General features: G+C 35.6%; 1 protein-coding gene across 2 annotated transcripts in view; it reads right to left on the bottom strand.

Moving 5' to 3' along the window:
* EMCN (endomucin) overlaps nucleotides 1-20,474 on the bottom strand; it is a 104,292-nt gene that overhangs the window by 47,315 nt on the left and 36,503 nt on the right. For both annotated transcript variants that reach the window (XM_036886903.2, XM_036886902.2), the window contains exons 2-4: nucleotides 19,303-19,419; nucleotides 6,634-6,708; nucleotides 3,258-3,368 (exon numbers count right to left, since the gene is read on the bottom strand). In XM_036886903.2, coding sequence (XP_036742798.1) covers nucleotides 3,258-3,368; nucleotides 6,634-6,708; nucleotides 19,303-19,419 — 303 coding nt within the window. The remainder of the gene's footprint in view (nucleotides 1-3,257; nucleotides 3,369-6,633; nucleotides 6,709-19,302; nucleotides 19,420-20,474) is intronic.

Genomic DNA, 20,474 nt, shown 5'->3' on the forward strand with positions numbered 1-20,474 from the left:
CAAAGAAGTAAAAAGCTAACCTTTTCAAACAATATTGCCTCTCTCTCACTTACCAACTTTACATTTCCCTGTATGGCCCCGGAAGAGGACTGGTTAGCCAGAGACGGGTAAGATTCCTCAAGGGAGGAACAACCTAAGACAGGCACAGTCGCAGGGGGGCCATCAGGTGAGAAATTGGGGATCAACAGAGGTGAGGCTTAGAACCTCACCCCCCCATTTTGAGAGAAATCTTCTGCATCCGTGCATATTTTATTGCCCTTGTCTAGCTTGGATCAACAGTTAGTCTACAGGCACACACCTGATCATCTACATTTGCTCTCTTACAGCACTAAACTATGTTTTCTACCTTTATCTTGCATCTACCTACCACTTCAGCATTTCATTAAAAATAATAATAATAAGGGAGAAATGTGGGGTTCACATTTAAATCAAGTATAAAAATCAAACGAATAATCATATTTGACCTGATTGTGTATAGTTCATAATGCGCGATCAAAACTGAAAGTTTCTGTGATGACTGTCCTTGTACTGTTCCCCATGTGAGAACTTATTCACTATGTAAGAATTTGTTCACCACGTAAGAACTTGTTCATTATGCTTCAGAAGATTGGAGACTGACGAGAATTAGGCTTGGGGTGGATTAATGATTGTACATTGAGCACTGAGTCCCCTATACAGAATTTTATTGTTGTTAACAACCATTTGATCAATAAATATGAGAGATGCCCTCTGAAAAAAAAAAAGATATATGTGGACAGGAACTGGGATGTTGTCAGAAACCAGGGAGCCTAGGTCCTGCGACTCTTTCTCTCAGGAATAACTTCATCTTGCTCATATGGTCTCTCATCTCCCCACATACTTTTTTGCTCTTCTTCCTATTAACTCTGTTAATCACAAAACCTGCTTCATATGCCTTCTTTTGGAAACATCATGGCTGTCCCTGACTTACTCTACTACCACCTTGCTGCTTCAGTTCTCACAGCTGGTCACTGTTTTGTTTGTTTGGGTTACCTAGTTCCACTTATCCAGGAAGGAAATTTGATTGGCCTAACTCAATATTTTTTTCCTTCCATTTTTTGAAGCTTTATGAAACAAAGCTTCATAAAGAAATTCAAATAAAATTCACTTATTTTAAGTTACAGCTTAACATTTTCAGTAAATTTAAGAAGTTCTGCAACCATCACTGTGATCTAATTTTAGAACATTATCATCAATAACAAGAAAACTCCCTTGAGCCTTTTTGCAGCCAATCCCCAGTGCCACCTCAAGCCCTAGGCAAGTACTTACCTGCTTTCTGTCCTTATAAAAATGTTCTTGCTGGATATTTCATATAAATGGAATCATCATGTTGTGTTTTATCAAAGGCCTCTTTCATTGAGTGTAATGTTTTTCAGGTTTATAGTGTTATAGCATGTATCAATATTTTATTCCTCTAAATTACTGAATAGTATTCCATTGTATGGATATCCCAAGTTTTGCAATATCCCATATCCATTCCAAATGGAAAATCCAATGGGATATTCCAGTTCACCACTTCACGAACATTTGGATGTTTCCAGTGTGACTGTTATAAAGAATGTTACTATTAGTATTCATTATCTCAATACACCCTATCTTGATTATTCTAGCTTTAGAGTAAGTTTTGAAATCAGCTTGTGTAAGTCCTCCAATTTTTAAAATTATTTGTCAAAAATATTTTGGCTAGTCTAGGTCCTTTCCATTTCTATATGTTTTAGGATCAGCTTACCAATTGCTAAAAAATACAAAAAATGAACTTGGGGGTGATTCTGACAGGGATTGCCGTGAATCTATTAATCAGTTATTTATCAACTTGAGGAAAATTGACATAGTAAGTATTGACTCTTTCAATCCATTAATATATAATGTCTCTCCATTTATTTAGACATTTAATTTCTCACAAGAATATTTTGTAGTTTAGAATACAAAGCTTGCAAGTCTACTGCTAAACTTATTCCTAAATGTTTTATTTTTCTGATGTATTGTGAATGGCATTATATCCTGTATTTTATTCTTGGATTGTCATTGCTAACATACAGAAATATGATTTATTTTTATATGTCTTATATCCTGGGATATGAAATGTTCTATTAGTTCTAGTATTTTTATTGTGGATTCTTTGGAGTTTCTACATAGGTAATCATGTAGTCTACTACAAAATTTTTCTATTTCTTCCTCTCTAATCTGGATAAATGGATCTGCTTGTCTACCTATCTATCTATATCTATCATCTTATTGTATATCTAGAATCTTTGGTTATAATTTTGAATAGAAGTGGTAAGAATGGACAACTTTGCTGTGTTCCCAGTCTTAAGGGGAAAGCATGAAGTCTTTCACTACTAAGTATGTCTGATGTATGTTTTTCATAGATGCCCCTTTATCAATTTGAAGAAGTTACATTTTATTTCTAGTTCATTGAGGGTTTTAATATGAAATGGACATTAACTTTTGTCAAATTCTTTTTCTGCATCTAGTGATTCAATAGGTGTATTACTACTTGATTTTCATCTTAAGCCAAACTTGCATTCTTGGATAACCTCACTTGTGCATGTTTTCTATTCCTTTTTATATGTTACTGAATTTGGCTTGCTAATATTTTATTAAGGATATTTACATCTATGTCCATGAAAAATATTGGTGTCTATTTTCCTTAATTGCTTTTTCTTTTCATAATTTTTAGCATTGGTATCAGGGTAATACTGGCCTCAGATAATTTTTGGTGCAGCAGCCCCTTATCCTCTACTTCCTGAAAGGGCTTGAGAAAAATTGGCATCTTTTCTTTTGAAAATACTTTATATAAATCCCAATTGAAGCCATCTTGCTTGGAGCTTTCTTCATTGGACCATTTAAAATTTCTACTGCCATATCTTTAATTGTTTTAGTTCTTCTCAGACTTCCTATCTTCTAGAGTCAGTTTTTGCTATTTGTTTCTTACTAATAATTTTCCTATTTCATCAAAGCTGTCTAATCTGTTTTCTAAATTTATTTCTTTTTGTACCAGGTGATACCATAGGTTACTGCCCAGCCTGGGATTAATCTTCCTTGGCACCCACCCTTTTTGGCTATAGAAGGAGAAACCATCCCTGTACAAAGCAAAGTTACCACATGATCATCCCAATTGGTAGAGACTAGGAGACAATATAGGTGGCGCACAAATCTTTGCTGTGTACTAAAAAACATTCTGAATCTGATCTATCCAGCACAAAGTTTAATGTTTCAGCACAAATCCTTATACTTACTCTTGTGTTGGGAACTTTGAAATGTTGAAACAGCATTTGGAAGTGAAAGATTTATCACTGTTGCACCTGTGTTGGTGAACTCCTCCTTCATAACACCATTGGTTGTGGTTCCTAATTATATACAAAGAATGAGCAGCCATCAGGAGTGTAACCAGTCACTAGATAGCATGATTAGTATTAATATTAACATCAAGTTACAGCTTGACGATCAGTTACTAAAAGTCTTCTGATCAAGATTTAGAAATCCAGTTTTTTGATATTTTCCTTTTGGTGATCAAGTAAATTACATCAAAGAAATTAGAGGGGCATTACATTTTCCTGTATGCCTGTAGGCTATCTTATTTGATCATAACAGTAATCCTATGAATTAAATAATATTTATGATAATTTTATATATAAAGATCAGAAAGTTAAATAATTTCCCCACAGTCACATAACTTGTAACAGGAGGGAGCCAGAATCTGAATCCAAGCCTTTCTGATGCAAAAGTTAATCATCAGCTATCCTGGAAAGAGGTAAAGAAGTGGTAGTAGTTGAAGATGGTACCATGGTTCCCATGCTGTTTGGGAGAGAATTTTCAGGTATGTGGAACAGCCATCAGGAGAGGGATAATAAGAAGTAACTAGAATAAACTTTCAAATATACTTAGTTCATTTATTTTTTGGGGGGGAGAAGGAAAATTAACAAAATAGCAATAAGCAAAACTTTGAAAAATGACATGGGAATAAGATGACTTGAAACAATTTGTATTTGCACAAATATTATGCAAACAGAATCATTAATGCCCTTCAGTCTTTTTAAAGTCTGGTATGGGGAACACTGGGTTAGTAAAGAAAATACAGGCATGCCAGGTAGTGCGTGCATAGTGTTAACTAGATATGATGTTGGCAGAGATGAGGGGAAGTCATTGTAATATGATCCTACCATAAAGTAGGTTGAAAGCCTGAATTGCTGGTGACTTGATGAAGTACCAGTCGGCTACCATTTTATCACAGCAAACATCTATAATGATCCAGAGTCTTAGTGCAGCTGAGAGATGCATGCTGGAGAAACTGATAGTTGTAAGAAGATCTCATAGACAATGGGTAATATGTCTTTAAGCAAAAGTTTTCAGGAATTGGTATACAAACAAAATATGACATACACTCAAATATAAGCTACAGCATTAACACTGCATGTGAGAAAGAAAGAATGGAAATGGGCACAAACTTCAGAAAATCTGGAAGTGTTAAATTGAAAGGAAAACATATTAGAAGTAAACAAATATTGTAACAAGAAAGCAGAAATTAATGTTGTGATAGCACGGACATATGAAAGTTCACCCAACAGTTGATGTTAGATGAACATATTAGGGTAAAGATTTTGCTTTAAAGATTTCCACTCACTGGCACTCAAAGAACACATGCTTGGAAAATACCAGAACAGGAGTACATTTTCAGAAATTTTTGGACAAAAATTCTTCTGCTGAGCTGAAATGGAAAACCATGAAAAAGCTATATTCATGGCTTAAAGAATTCTGTAGTAAAAAGCAGACCCAGCAGTCTTAGTGGTGGAAAAGGGAATAGATATCTAAGAAAGAAGTGGGGATCTGCCAGATGAAACACATACGGAGTAGAATAATAGAATAGTTGGGGACAAAATGCCAAAGTTTTTGCTTAGAGAATTGCCTATTATTAATGTGGAATATACTATACAAATGAAAGTGGCATTAGAGCCTACACTTGATTCAGGACAGGTTGTCAATTACACATTATTAATTAGGCAATGGAAGGAATCTTGAATGCTTTGAAGGTAACCAAAATATTTAAAAATTATGTATGGTGGACCTAAAAGGCATAGAATGAAAAATGTGGAGACTAATGCTGCCACAGCCATAAATTTTCAAATTTTACTACTATCATGAAATGTTTCAAAACCTAGTTTCAAGACAAAGAAAATGGGTGACTGATATTTATTAAGTTTCATCTGGCAGATCCCCACTTCTGCCTAAAAGCAGGTTATAAATTCTTCTTTTATTGGAAACAGACTCACCAGCCCATAGAAGGCATCAGAGGAATCTGCAGACAACTTACTCCATTAGTTTCCTTCCATATATTTACCATTCCCTCAGTTTGCAGCCCTTGGAAACCTAAACTCTGCCTTCCTATTTCCTGTCATTTCTCTACAAATTTATTCTTTGTTGAGGATGCTGTATAAACCAAAGTTCTAAGCCACTGCTTTAAGTTACTCTTCATTTTAGGTTTCTCATGTTATGTGCACAATCCACATTAATAAACTGTTTTCCTCTTGTTAGACTGTCTTTTTAGTAGAATCCAGCTGAAAACTTAAGATGAATAGAAGCAAGATTTTGCCCCTCTACATGACAGGATAAAATATAGATAAATTTTACTTCATCAAATTAGAGACTTTAGTCCTTCAAAAGATACCATCAAGGGAATGAAGACAACCTATAGAATGGGAAAAATATGTTCAATTATATACCTGATAAGGGTCTAATCTCCAAAACATATAAAGAAACTCTTACAACTCAACAATAAAAAGACAAATAACCCAATTTTTAAGAAATAGACAAGGATTTGAATAGACATTTCTCCAAAGAAAATTTAAAAATGGCCAAAAGTACATGAAAAGATGCTCAATATCATTAGTCATTAGGAAAATGTAAATAAAAACCACAATGAAATACCATATCATATCCACCAGAATGATTATGATGAAAAATACAGATAACAATAAGTATTGACTAAAAAATGGAGCATTGGGCCCCTCATATATTTCTGATGGGTATGCAGGTGCTTTGAAATAAGTTCCTTAAAAGTTAAACTTAGAATTACCATGGGACTCAGCATTTTCTCCTCAATGTATATATACCCAGAGAGAAATGAAAAAAAACTGTCACACAAAAACTTGTACATGAATGTTCATAGTAGTATTATTTATAATAACCAGAAAGTAGAAACAACCCAAGTGTCTATCAACTGATAAAAAACAGAATGAGGTATATCCATACAATGAAATACTATTCACACATAAAAAAGAATGAGCTATAGATAAGTGCTGCAGCATGGATGAACTGTAGAACATTATGCTAAGTGAAAGAAGTCAGACACAAAAAATCACTTATCATATCATTCCATTTGTATTTATATGGTCAGAAGTAGATTAGTGATTTCCAGAGGCTCGGGAAAGAGGACAATGGGGACTTTTTTATAATAGATATAGGGTTTCTTTTGGGGGTGGTAAAAATGTTCCAGAATTAGAATGTGGTAATGGGTGCACAATTTTGTGATGTTATTAAAAACCATTGATTTAAAAGGGTGACGATTATAATTATATATATAAAAGAAAAATGATAGCAAAATGCGTCATCACTCACCTTCACCTATAACTGTTGTTAATGAAAGAACTGTTGGCAGTGGAGGTGTTTTTAAGGATTCCTTGGTGGTTGTTCCTAGTTTGATAAGATAGATGACATTATTATTAATCACAATTTCATCTCACCTGTTGAGAAATAAATAAAAGCAAGTCAAATCTAGAGATGAACTGGGATTCCTCTACAGAGATACTGGGAAACCTTTGTCTATCTTTGATTTTTTCATATTCCATCTCCTTTTGTCCAAAGTGTGGAATATACGTATTGAACACTTGGATGGCCCAAAACACACACACACACACACACACACACACACACATACACATTTTTGCATGATAGAGCCCAAAACAAAATTTTCACTATAGATTGTTACTTGAGGATCTTTAAACATGCAAAAAAATTATTGTAAAAATGAATGACTTTGAATCATTTTATTTTTCCCTCTGGGAAAAATAATTTGGTCAGTAGGACTTAGGAGTAACATGCCTAGAAAACTTTTCAGAATTAAGTTTCATTTTGTTGATTTAATTATGACATTGAAATATCCAAAATTACATATATCATAAAGGAACTTGCAAACTCTTGAATTAATTAATTTGTTCATTTATGAAACTTTCATTGAGTTCTCACTCTGTGCAAGGCCCTCTCCTAGATTCTGGAGGGCAAGATCCAACTCTTGGTCATCTTTTTTAACCTGAGTAGTATGAAGAATAATTCCTGCATTATAATAGTGAAGTTTCATATAAGGTCCTCATATAGGACCTGGGGACCACAAAAGGTCAAAGATTTGGTTTAACAAGTGAACAAGACTTACCAGTTTGATACCCATAGTCAGCAATCCCTTCTTTCTTAAAACATTTTAGAATGTCCTTTCATGGATAGGGCACAGATTGCATTTTTACTGTGTGATATGCATAAAATATCGATTGTTATATGTATGCATGATATATTTTGGAAAGGAACTATTTGTCCCTGTACAACTTAATGCTTTAAACCCTAATCCAGAGGAAACTTTTTAAGGGTAAGCTGGCTGGAGCTGTGTATCATAAAATGCTAAGGAATCACCAGAGGAAGACATTTGGAGCATCATTGAGGACAAACACCTCTAAGCAGATGGTGAAGGTTTCAGTCCTCTGTCTTCACTGCTTATGAGGGATATAGTCTATTATAGAAATGGAAAGTGCCTGTAATAGATTCTGTTAATTATAAGTGGATGGCACTGAAGCAATGAAGAAGGCTTTCTAAAAGTCTTCTACACCCATATGTGGCTATATTTTAAAAGAAGAAACCAACAAAGGAAACGTTATTTCTAAAGCTGTGCTTGAGATTTTTCATTGTGCACACCCATGATGCCAACAGCCTAAGGTAAAGATGTAACAATACAAATGAAGTGTCCTGTTCAGCCTGATGTGCTGCCTTTTTCCCTTCATCACTATTCTTGGGATTCTTGGTGACAGAAAAAGGCTGAACTGAATGTTAACAATCACTTTCTCATTACGTTTCCCCAGCATATGCCTCATATATTGCTTGAAAATTCAAGACATAGGTATGCCTACAGGAAACAATTAGGACACATATGGTGGTAATAATGAATATAAATAGAAAAAGTACCAAATAATTTATGAGTTCCTGAGGCCCTTGACCCTTTTCTTTTATACCTATCTTGACTTCATGCTTGATAGAGGGAAGAGTCGTAACAAAGTTGAGCTTTGGCCTGAGGATTTAGCCCAAACTATTTGGCTTCAGTTGCACTCTTGGTCTTGGAAAACTGAAGAGCTAAGTGGCTATCCATTTCTCATGTTCTTGAACTTGTGTTTAACAGTGATCTTGTGATTACACTTGTGATCATTATATCTAGTCAATATAACAATATCTAAGACATTAAAAGGACAATTTATTTTATATTATTATTAATGTATGAATATTCAGTTTCAAGTATGGAAAAGCCTTCTATATATAACTTTCAGTGAAATTCTTAAATGCTAAATATGTTAAAATTCTGAAGTAAAATGCATCTCTATTACTGCAAAATAAAACATTGCATTTAACTAATGAGGATTGTGTTTGTTATAATGAGGATGGTGATTTGTTAATTTTATGTACAAAATATTGATTAATACTTTGTAGTAGTTAATAAAATAAATAGATTGAATTTAATATGAAAATTAAGAGAATATTATAATGATATATCTTTAGGGATATTATATCATTTGAGTCAAAAAATATTTATAAAAGACTAAATTATTAGACTACCACAATCCTACTCTCTGTAAAATTTTCTAGTAAACTGTTATTCATAAGATTTTCCAATCACAGAGAGGATTAAAGAAGGAAGCATGAGAGGTGAGACAGAAACCTCTTCACAAAACCACATATAATATGAAAATACAGCAAATACATCAAATCCTGGAAGAGCAAAAGGAAAGAAAGCTGTGGCAGACTGTCTACACATAGTAAAACCAACAGACCTCAGGTAAAAGAGTAAAGTACCAAAGTTGTGATATGGAGGGACCCAAGTCCTTCCCCTACCACAGTTCACCAGAGGGAGGAAGAGAAATGGAGCAGTGGGGGAATGGAGGCCTATGACTGTTGAACACCCAGCCCTGGAGATCTGCTCTGGGAGCATAAACCTACATTACATGGTGCTCTGGAGATCAGAGGGGTTGGAAAGCTAAGACACTGGAATACTTGGACAGACTGAGATTCCAGCTGCTTGTGGAAAACAGGGATCCACATCCAGTTGTTCTGGAATAATAGAAAGGTGGGCAGTCTGAGAGACTTCTTAACACTGAGAGGGCTGCTAAAGGGGCAAGGATTGCACAGAGCTTGCTGCTCAGGAGAAATGGCAGGTGGACAAAATTGTCTGGGTGCACTCTGCCCAGCAGGTTGGGAACCTTCAAGAGCTTCAGGTCCTCCATCCCCATGGCTGGCAATGCAGCTATGAGGCCCCCCACCAGGATATACGCAGCCTGTGGGGCCTTCCTCCCAGCTGGTGCCAGCTTGCAAACCAATAGCCACAGCCATTGCTTCAGGCCAGCCAAAGGGTGGCCTGTCTATGGCAGCTATAAGTGCAAATCATAGAGGCTTCTCCCTGCATGCTTGGCCCACTGGTCCTAGCAGTGGTGACAGGCACTGCAGCCAGGAACCAGAAAACAGTTCTTTTCTCCTGATAGGCACCGCAGCTGCTTGCCTGCAACCCCCACCATTGCTCCAGGGGCTGAGAAGCTCCAGAGAGTAGAGCTTCTGGGCACTAGAGGGTGCCACCTACAAATACAAAACTTCAAAGGAACCTGGTTCAAACAAAAATCCCACAAACACCAGAAAGAGGGCCAAGTGAAACTGAACTCATCAATCTTCCTATAAAAGATTTCAAAATAAAAATCATAAACATGCATACAGAGCTACAGAAAAACATTCAAGAACTCAGGGAGGAATTCAGGAATGAGATACAAATATTGAAAAATACAGTATCTGAAGTGAAATACATAATGGTAGGATTTAAAAGCAGATCAGATGAAGTAGAGGAGACAGTAAATGGAACAGAAATGAGAGAAGAGGAAAACAAAGAAGCTGAGGCACAGAGAGAAAACAGAATATCTAGGAATGAAAGAATATTGAAAGAATTGTGAGATCAATCCAAACAGAACAATATTCACATTATAGGGTACCAGAATAAGAGAGAGAAAATGAGATAGAAAGTGTCTTTGAGGAGGTTATTGCTGAAAACTTCCCCAATCTTGGGAAGGAGATAGTCACTCAGGCCATGGAGGTACACAAATCTTCCAGCACAAGGGACACAAGGAAGACAACACCAAGACATATAATAATTAAAATGGCAAAGATCAAGCATAAAAACAGAGCATTAAAAGCAGCCAAAGAGAGAGGAAAGATCACATACAAAGGAAAACCCATTAGGCTATCACAAGACTTTACTCAACAGAAACCTTACAGGCCAGAAGGGAGTGGCATGATATATTTAATATAATGAAGCAGAAGGGCCTCAAAACAAGAATACTCTACCTGGAAAGATTATTATTTAAATTTGAAGGAGGGATTAAACAAATTCCAGATAAGCAAAAGCTGAGAGAATTTACCTCCCACAGACAATCTCTACAGTGTATTTTAGAGAGACTGCTATAGATGGAAGGGTTCCTAAGGCTAAATAGCTGCCACCAGAGGAAATAAAATCACACTAAACAATTAATTTCTAAGCAGGTGCAAAATGGAATCAACTACCACCAAAGTCAGTCAAAGGATAGACAAATAGTACAGAATATGATACCTAATATATGAAGAATGGAGGAGGAAGAAAAAGGAGGAAAAGAAAAAAAAGAACCTTTAGGTTGTGTTTGTAATAGCATACTGAGTTAAATTAGACTGTTAGATAGTAAGAAAGTTACCCTTGAACCTTTGGTAACCACGAATCTAAGGCCTGCAATGGCAATAAGTACCATTAATCACCATAAACGTCAGTGGTCTGAATGCACCAATCAAAAGACATAGAGTTACTGAATGGATAAAAAAACAAGACCCATCTATGTGCTGCCTACAAGAGACTCACTTCAAACCCAAGGACATACACAGATTGAAAGTAAAGGGATGGGAAAAGATATTTCATGCAACTAATAAGGAGAAAAAAGCAGCAGTTGCAGTACTTGTATCAGACAAAATAGACTTCAAAACAAAGAAAGTCACAAGAGACAAAGAAGGACATTACATAATGATAAAGGGGTCAATCAAACAAGATATTTATAATGGTATCTATGCACCCATTATAAATATCTATGCACCCAACACAGGAGCACCTACAAATGTGAAACAAATACTAACAGAATTAAAAGGGGAAATAGAATGCAATGTATTCATTCTAGGAGACTTCAACACTCCACTCATTCTGAAGGACAGATCAGCCAGACAGAAGATAAGTAAGGACACAGAGGCACTGAACAGCACATTAGAACAGATGGAGCTAACAGACATCTACATAACTCTACACCCAAAAGAAATAGGATACACATTCTTCTCAAGTGTACATGGAACATTTTCAAGAATAGATCATATACTAGGCCACCAAAAGAGCCTCAGCAACTTCAAAAAGATTGAAATTGTACCGACCAGCTTCTCAGACCACAGAGGAATGAAACTAGAAATAAATTATGCAGAGAAAACGAAAAAGCCCACAAACACATAGATGCTTAACAATATATTCCTACATAATCAATTGTTCAATGACCAAATAAAAACAGAGATCGAGCAATATATGGAGAAAAAATAACAACAACCAAGCAGTGCAAAATCTGTGGGACACAGTGAAGGCCATGCTAAGAGGAAAGTATATTGCATTACAGGCTTATCTCAGGAAAGAACAATACCATATGAACAGTCCAAACTCACAATCAATGAAACTAGAGAAAGAAGAACAAATGAGGCTCAAAGTAAGTAGAAAGAGGGACATAATGATAAGAGAAGAAATAAATAAAATCAAGACTAAAAAAATAGAATCAATGAAAGCAGGAACTGGTTCTTTTAGAATATAAACAAAACAGATAAACCCCTAGCCAGACTTACCAAGAAAAAAAAGAGAGTCTACACACATAAACAGAATCAGAAATGTGAAAGGAAAAATCACTACAGATACCAAAGAAATACAAAGAATTATGAGAGAATAATATGAAAAATTACATGCTAACAAACTGCATAACCTAGAAGAAATGAACAACTTTCTACAAAAATGCAACCTTCCAAGGCTGAGCAAGGAAGAAACAGAAAATCTGAACAGACCAATTACCAGCAATGAAATTGAACTGGCACTCAAAAACTACCTAAGAACAAAACTCCTGGACCAGATGACTTCACCTCTGAAATTTATCAGACATTTAGTGAAGAACTAATACCTATCCTCCTTAAAGTTTTCCAAAAAGTGGAAGAGGAGGAAATACATCCAAACTCATTCTACGAGGCCTGCATTACTCTATTACCAAAACCAGGCAAAGACACCACAAAAAAGAAAATTACAGGCCAACATCACTGATGAATATAGATGCAAAACTACTCAACAAAATATTAGCAAATTGAATTAAAAAATACATCAAAAAGATCATCCATCATGATCAAGTAGGATTTATTCCAGGGATGCAAGAATGGTAGAATATTTGAAAATCCATCAACATCATACATCCCATCAATGAAAAGAAAGACAAAAACCACATGATCATCTCCATAGATGCTGAAAAAGCATTCAACAAAATTCAACATCCACTCATGATAAAATCTCTCAACAAAATGGGTATAGAGGGCAAGTACCTCAACATAATATAGGCCATATATGGCAAACCCACAGCCAACATCATACTAAACAGTGAGAAGCTGAAAACCTTTCCTTAAAGATTGGGAACAAGACAAGGATGCCCACTCTCCCCACTTTTATTCAACATAATTGTGGAGGTCTTTGCCACAGCAATCAGACAACACAAAGAAATAAAAGGCATCCAGATTGGTAAGGAAGTGTCCCTGTTTGCAGATGACATGATATTGTACATAAAATTCCTAAAGAATCCACCCCAAAACTACTAAAACTAATAACTGAATTCAGCAAAGTTATTGCAGGATACATAATCAATGCACAGAAATCTGTGATATTCCTATATACTAATGATGAAATAGCAGAACGAGATCAAGAAAACAATTTCATTCACAATAGCATCAAAAAGAATAAAATACCTAGGAATAAACCGAACCAAGGAAGTGAAAGACCTATACCCTGAAAACTATAAGACAATCATGAGAGAAATTAAAGAAAATATCAATAAATGGAAATACATCCTGTGCTCATGGATAGGAGGAATAATATTGTCAAAATGGCCATGCTGCCTAAAGCAATCTACAGATTCAATGCAATCTCTATCAAAACACCAACGGCATTCTTCCATGAACTAGAGCAAGTAGTTCTAAAATTCGTATGGAACCACAAAAGACACCAAATAGCCAAGGCAATCCTGAGAAGGAAGAATAAAGCTGGGGGGATTATGCCCCCAACTTCAAGATCTACTACAAAGCCACAGTAATCAAGATAATTTGGTACTGACACAAGAACAGACCCATAGATCAATGGAACAGAATAGAGAGCCCAGATATAAACCCAAGCACATATGGTAAATTAATATATGATAAAGGAACCATGCACATACAATGGGGAAATGACAGCATCTTCAACAACCAGTGTTGGCAAAACTCAACAGCTACATGTAAGAGAATTAAACTAGACTATTGTGTGTGTTGTGTCATACACAAAAGTAAATGGATCAAAGACCTGAATGTAAGTCATGAGACCATAAAACTCTTAGAAGAAAACATAGGCAAAAATCTCTTGGACATAAACATGAGCAACTTTTTCCTGAATGCATCTCCTTAGGTAAGGGAACAAAAGCAAAAACCAACAAATGGGACCACATCAAGCTAAAAAGTTTCTGTACAGCAAAGGACACCATCAGTAGAACAAAAAGGCATCCTACAGTATGGGAGAATATATTTGTAAACAATGTATCCAACATGGGTTAACATCGAAAATATATAAAGAACTCACATGCCTCAACACCCAAAAAGCAAATAACCCTATTAAAATGGGCAGAGGATATGAATAGACAGTTCTCCAAAGAATAAATTTGTATGGCCAACAGACACATGAAAAGATGTTCCACATCACTAATCATCAGAGAATTGCAAATTAAAATCAAATGATACATCACCTCACACCAGTTAGGATGGCCAACATCCAAAAGACTAGGAACAAATGCTGGCAAGGATGCAGACAAAGGGGAACCCTCCTACACTGCTGGTGTGAATGTAAACTAGTTCAACCATTGTAGAAAGCAATATGGAAGGTTCCTCAAAAAACTAAAAATAGAAATACCATTTGACCCAGGAATTCTACTCCTAGGAATTTACCCAAACAAAACAGCTTCTCTGATTCAAAAAGATATATGCACCCATATGTTTATCACAGCACTATTTACAATAGCCAAGATATGGAAGCAACCTAAGTGTCCATACAGTAGATGAATGGATAAAGAAGATGTGATACATATACACAGTGGAATACTATTCAGGCATAAGGAAAAAAAAACAAATCGTACCATTTGTAACAACATGGATGGCACTAGAAGGTATTATGCTCAGTGAAATAAGCCAGGCAGAGAAAGACAAGTATCAAATTATTTCCCTCATTTATGGAGTATAACAACAAAGCAAAACTGAAGGAATAAAACAGCAGCAGACTCACAAACTCCAAGAAGGGACTAGCGGTTACCAAAGGGGAAGGGTGAGGTAGGGTGGGTGTGGAGGGAGGGAGAAGGGGATTGAGGAGTGTTATGATTAGTACACATAGTGTGTAGGGGGGTTCACAGGGAAGACAGTGTAACACAGAGAAGATAAGTAATGGCTTTGTGGCATTTTACTACACTGATGGGCAGTGACTTCAGTGGGCTGTAGAGGGGACTTGATAATATGGGTGAATGTAGTAAACACAATGTTTTTCATGTGAAACCTTCATAAGAGTGTATATCAATGATATCTTAATGAAAAATAAAATAAATAAAAAAAGATTTTCCCAAATAACCTTTTAGAAATGTGTTTAATTCCACTTAGGATCCAAGGGGTTCAAGAAGTTATCCAATTTGTAAATATTTTATTTCTTGTGAGGATAAACTAAAAGGAAAATGCCAACTTTATCACTTAAAAATTCTATGCAAAGGAAAATCCAAAAGATCATGCACAAACATATCTCAGGTAGTTCAGTTGTAATTCAAACTTAACAAGTTATATAAAAACAATGGAGAAAGGAAGACAAGGAACCCAAACCTATTTTTTCCCCACTAATCATACAAGAAAATTAACAAGAATGTTTTTAGAAGTTTATTCTTTATAGTTTTATCTTGTTTCTGGAAAGAAAGTGTACATTTTCAATATCATCATACCTGGCACTCTTTAAGGAAAAGATAGCCAAAATTTTGTGACTCCTCTGCTGATCTTACTTGAAATTGAATGTCTACCTAGTATTGGAAATGAAGTATCAGTGCTGAGAAATTTTTATTCCTGTATTATAATTCAGCTCATTAAAAAATTAAATGTTTTAAAAATCAAGCTGAATAATAATGACATTTTAAGAGTGAACTTCAGGTTTACTTTTGTATCCTAGAAGTTCATTTTGTGGTGACGACATTCAGTGTCTGCCAAATATTGACTTTAACCCTGGCCACTTGGACCTGGGAATGGGCAGTGCCCTTCAAATGCACCTAGGAGGAACTCAAGTCCCCTCTCTGACTGGGTAAACCTCGGAAAGCAAGCCCTGCTCTGGGCAAAGTTCTACCCATCACCTCTGCCACTGTGACTATGTCGCTGCAAGAGAATTCCTGTCTCAGTTGAAAGTTTTCCATTTTTCTGATGATAGAATTTCTGCCATTGTCAACAGAAGAAAATTTATGTGCGTTAGACAGACAAGCACTATTAAATTAACTATTTTTTGACTGATTTTACTGTTTAAACAATAATCAGATTTGGAAGCCTTAAAATAAAAATAAAGAAACTGTGTGTGTGTGTATTTTTCTGTAAACCCATGTTTGGTGTGCAAAATGACCATGGTGACCTTGAGGAAGGGGGAAGAAGGAGTCATTTCATTAGAGATAATTTTTATGGTTTTATTGTGTAACATATGAGCAGTTATTTTGGAGAATGTATAAAACACCCCTAAATTTAAATAACTCAAAAGGCTGAAGTCAGGAAGCCATATATACTGACACAGTGCTTAGGAAATGAGAATTTGAGACAAATTTTCCATCATCTTCCTTATCTGTGCATTAATTCTATTGCCTTTAGGAGCATAATATCAAATGTACATATCCAACTCACCTATGCCCTTAATATACAAATGGTGGTCAGGTAGGCCGGACAAAAAGAGGTTCTTTTCTCTGCCTTTCTTCTCCGCAGTTCTGCTCTCATTTTCCCACCAGAATAATGGACCCCCAGCTGTGTGATGGCTCCACCCATCCCTACCACCACGCCTGACCCTGTGTCTCAGAAAGGGTAAGAGTCAGTTGTGGACCTCAAAGTCTGCCTTTCTTTCTTTGTCTCTCCTCCCCCATGACTCTCTCAGCTGGTTTTTCTGAAAAACTCCAGAATAGACTTACTCCCTTCCCTTAATCCCTCTCCCACTGCTATTGTCATGGTTACTAGATTTTAACCCATAAACTCCTCTAAATGGATGCTAGTAATACTAAGGCATTATTATTAACGTGGGGCATTTGATAATGACTACAGTTTTGTAATAAATTGTCCATAGTTTTTGAGATGAACATTTAGTAAAATGTAAAACGGTATAAAATCTGGATTCCCTTTAAATGCATTGACAACCAAATAGAGAGAGAGAAGAAAGGAAAAGAAAAGAGGAGGGAAGGAAGGAAGGAAGGAAGGAAGGAAGGAAGGAAGGAAGGAAGGAAGGAAGGAAGGAAGGAAGGAAGGAAGGAAGGAAGGAAGGAAGGAAGGAAGGAAGGAAGGAAGGAAGGAAGGAAGGAAGGAAGGGAGGGAGGGAGGGAGGGAAGGAGGGAGGGAGGGAGGGAGGGAGGGAAGAAGGAGAAATAAAAGGGAAAATGAAGCAAATGTGGTAAAACCTTGATAATTATTGATTCTGGGAGATGGGCACATGATGACTAATTACAGTACTCTCCATGTGTGGGTACATCTGAACACTTTCATAATAAAAAAATAATAAAATGAAAAATTGCTCTGGCCTGTTACAAATAGTACAATTGAATGTGAATAATCTAAAACTAAACTGGAGAATTTTTGAAGAATATAGATTAGAATTTAGTTTTTATTAATTGGGTAATATAAAGCAGTAAAAGTGCCCCTGAGAAGGAATTAAGAGGACTGCATATGTGTGTGTGTGTGTATGTGCACATGTTTTCAAGTGTTCTATCAAGTTCAATTCTTCAAAGAAGGGTACTTCAAAGCTGCACTACAGGAGCCACCAATGGTCAAGTTGCTAGAAAAGTCTCCCCAGTTAATGCTCTCTCTGAGTAGGTATGGAGTTTGCCTTCTAAATAGAAAGGCAAGTGCATTTCTGGTATCACAAGTAACCATTCTGCCTGAATTCCTTCACTGAACCCTCACCTCTGCCCTTTCATGCCCACTTGACATAGTGGTTAGGGTCTGCGTGTTATTATTTGGACAGCGTTATTCACCATACAACATTACAGGCAGGGGTTAGAATCTTGCCACTGAGAAAGCATTAAGTCCTAAGTAGTTAGCATAAAAATTAAACCCTTTGGGTCTGCATGCTCCTACCTCCTCAATGTTGGTACTTTGGAAGGCATATTATTGATTGCAAAAATAATTTACTTTTACCAAATTAGTGCAATTCTATGCCAAGGACTTAGCTGGTAACTCCACCAAAAACAGAGTAAGAGAGAAAGAGAGAGAGAGTGAGCAAGCAGCAAATTGCTATATTTTGTAAAAATGCTAGAATACCTCTCCTTAAAACTGGAAACATAGGGCTGAAAACAAAATTTTTTTTAAGTAAAGAATACAGTGTGCAAGAGTTGGCTGGAGGCCTCAGGGTCCCTGGCTTCCTGATTGTGTCATCTAGAGTTTCTGTTGGTTGGCAGTAAGGTCATACCACATTCTGGGAATAAAATCCCTTGTGCTGCCCTCATTGTATAATGCTTTCCCCTGTTTGGTAAAGTTCTAGAACTGGTTTGGTTTTGCCTTAGAATTAAACAGTATCAGAAATAATGGACTATATTCATAATACCTTTTTCCTCTGAGAATTACCACCATGTTCAAGTCCAGTGAATTAACTAGCTAGCCCTTCTTCGTCTTCTGCATGTATTTGAACTTGGTCTTAGAATGAAAGTTAAATGAGAAATAGAGAGGTAAGAAAGATAGCGGTGGGGACTTCAGTTCATACCTTGTTCATTAGGTATACAATCTTCAGGTCTTTCTGTGATCTTAACATTCTAATCAGAGTTTCTGCACATAGGTGATCAAGAAACAATTCTATTTTTCCTCTCCATTGATTACTGGACTTGTATAATATGACACATTTTATGTGTGTTGCAAGATGCATTGGCCTGATAGCCTCTTGGGCTCTAATTGAATGATATGGCTCATTTTTCTTTTTATGGGTAGTAAGGTAATCCCCTTTAATATCTAGAGCCATAAACCATGATGCTGTTGTCATTCAGCCCAGTAACAATAATGGTGATGCTGCTGATGAAACCTACAAATTAAATCTATTAGGAGTCCAACAGAATTGGTCTGTTATTAATATAACTTCACCTTGTTAGTTATGCTACTTAAGTGGAGAAGTGGAATATCTAGAAGGATTTTTATGACTTAGGAAATGGTTATTATTTTCTTCTCTAAAAGTTAACTTTGTGTATGTAACATGCACGATAGAATCATTTTCAAACAGGAAGCGGTCCAAACAGATACTGTCAAACAAGCCCACTGTGATCTCAGGGTTCTGTATCCAATCCAAAATAAAACATGAGTTTCAAACTGGTTAAATAACAGATTCAGAATATAGATAAAGACCTCAAATCATTTTTCTGTGATCAAATTACATAGGTGTTATTAATTTTATTTGTTAGAGTATATTTCACTAATAATTAATCCTACCTTTAGGAGATATTCCAACTACTGATGTCATAACAGGACTTGGGAAGAATGTTGTCTTTGGTGTCAATTCAGATGTGTTTGCTGCATTAACTGTTGTTGAAGATGAAGAAAGGTTTGCTGAAAAAAATAAATTGTGTTAAAATAGTTGCATTAAAATTTAGATTTATTTTGCCAGACAACAGACTAGTATATTTAAACAACGTAAATTGTATATATACTGCTGATAACCCCGGCAATAGGATGTGGATTTGGAATTGATTTTCTAATTGTAATGAATTCAGCTTTGAATTCAGTATTCATTCATTAACTCCACCTGCTTCTCACTAATGGGATGAATTTTCTACATGGCTGGCAGGAACAGTCTGCAGTTCTACAACAGAATATCTAACAAAAGTAGTAAGGAATAAATGTGTCAATTTGAAATTTAATAATTTTAACCCAATTAACCCAACACTGTCAGATGAAATAATTAAATAAACACTCTGGGAAGTGAATGTTTTATAAATATTTTTATAGTACATTAATGTTATGAAGTAGAAAATGTCAGTATTAAAAGCCCTCTTCTTTATACAAAGCATTCTCCTCTCTATTTTTTTTCAAAGAAAGACAATACATTTTAAAGGAATTCAACAATTCAACAGTTCTATAAATTGTAAAAATCAAAAGCACAGAAATGAAGGCAATATTTTGTCATGTATATTATATATTTTTAATAAATTTTTGCAATAGAATGTCAATATTTAACAATTCTTGAAGTTTCCACTGAAACATTATTTTTCAGAGTGAAGTATGTAAGACTTAATTCTCAGTGCTCTATTGAAAGATATCATACATAATATTGCAATTCATTAGCATTTATACAATCTTTTTAATCCTTTAAAATTTGTTAATCTTTTTGATCTGTTGGTCTTTTCTCTGTACACTCATTGTTATGTTGAGGATCAAAACCCAGCAAGCTGATGTCTACAAACAACTTGGAAAAAGTATTCATGTCCATGAAAGGCATTATTTTTATGTTAGTACTTCATCTGTATAGAGTAAATAGAGTATAGGACAGCGTTAGTTAAGAGGATGGTCTTTTAGTAACAATAACTTATGTTCAAATCCCAAACTGGATACGTCATTCCAGTCAATGCAGGTTATTATTATGACTTCTCAAGTTTAAATGTCAT

This window comes from Manis pentadactyla, chromosome 5 (assembly GCF_030020395.1).
Source record: "Manis pentadactyla isolate mManPen7 chromosome 5, mManPen7.hap1, whole genome shotgun sequence".
Taxonomy (NCBI): Eukaryota; Metazoa; Chordata; class Mammalia; order Pholidota; family Manidae; genus Manis; species Manis pentadactyla.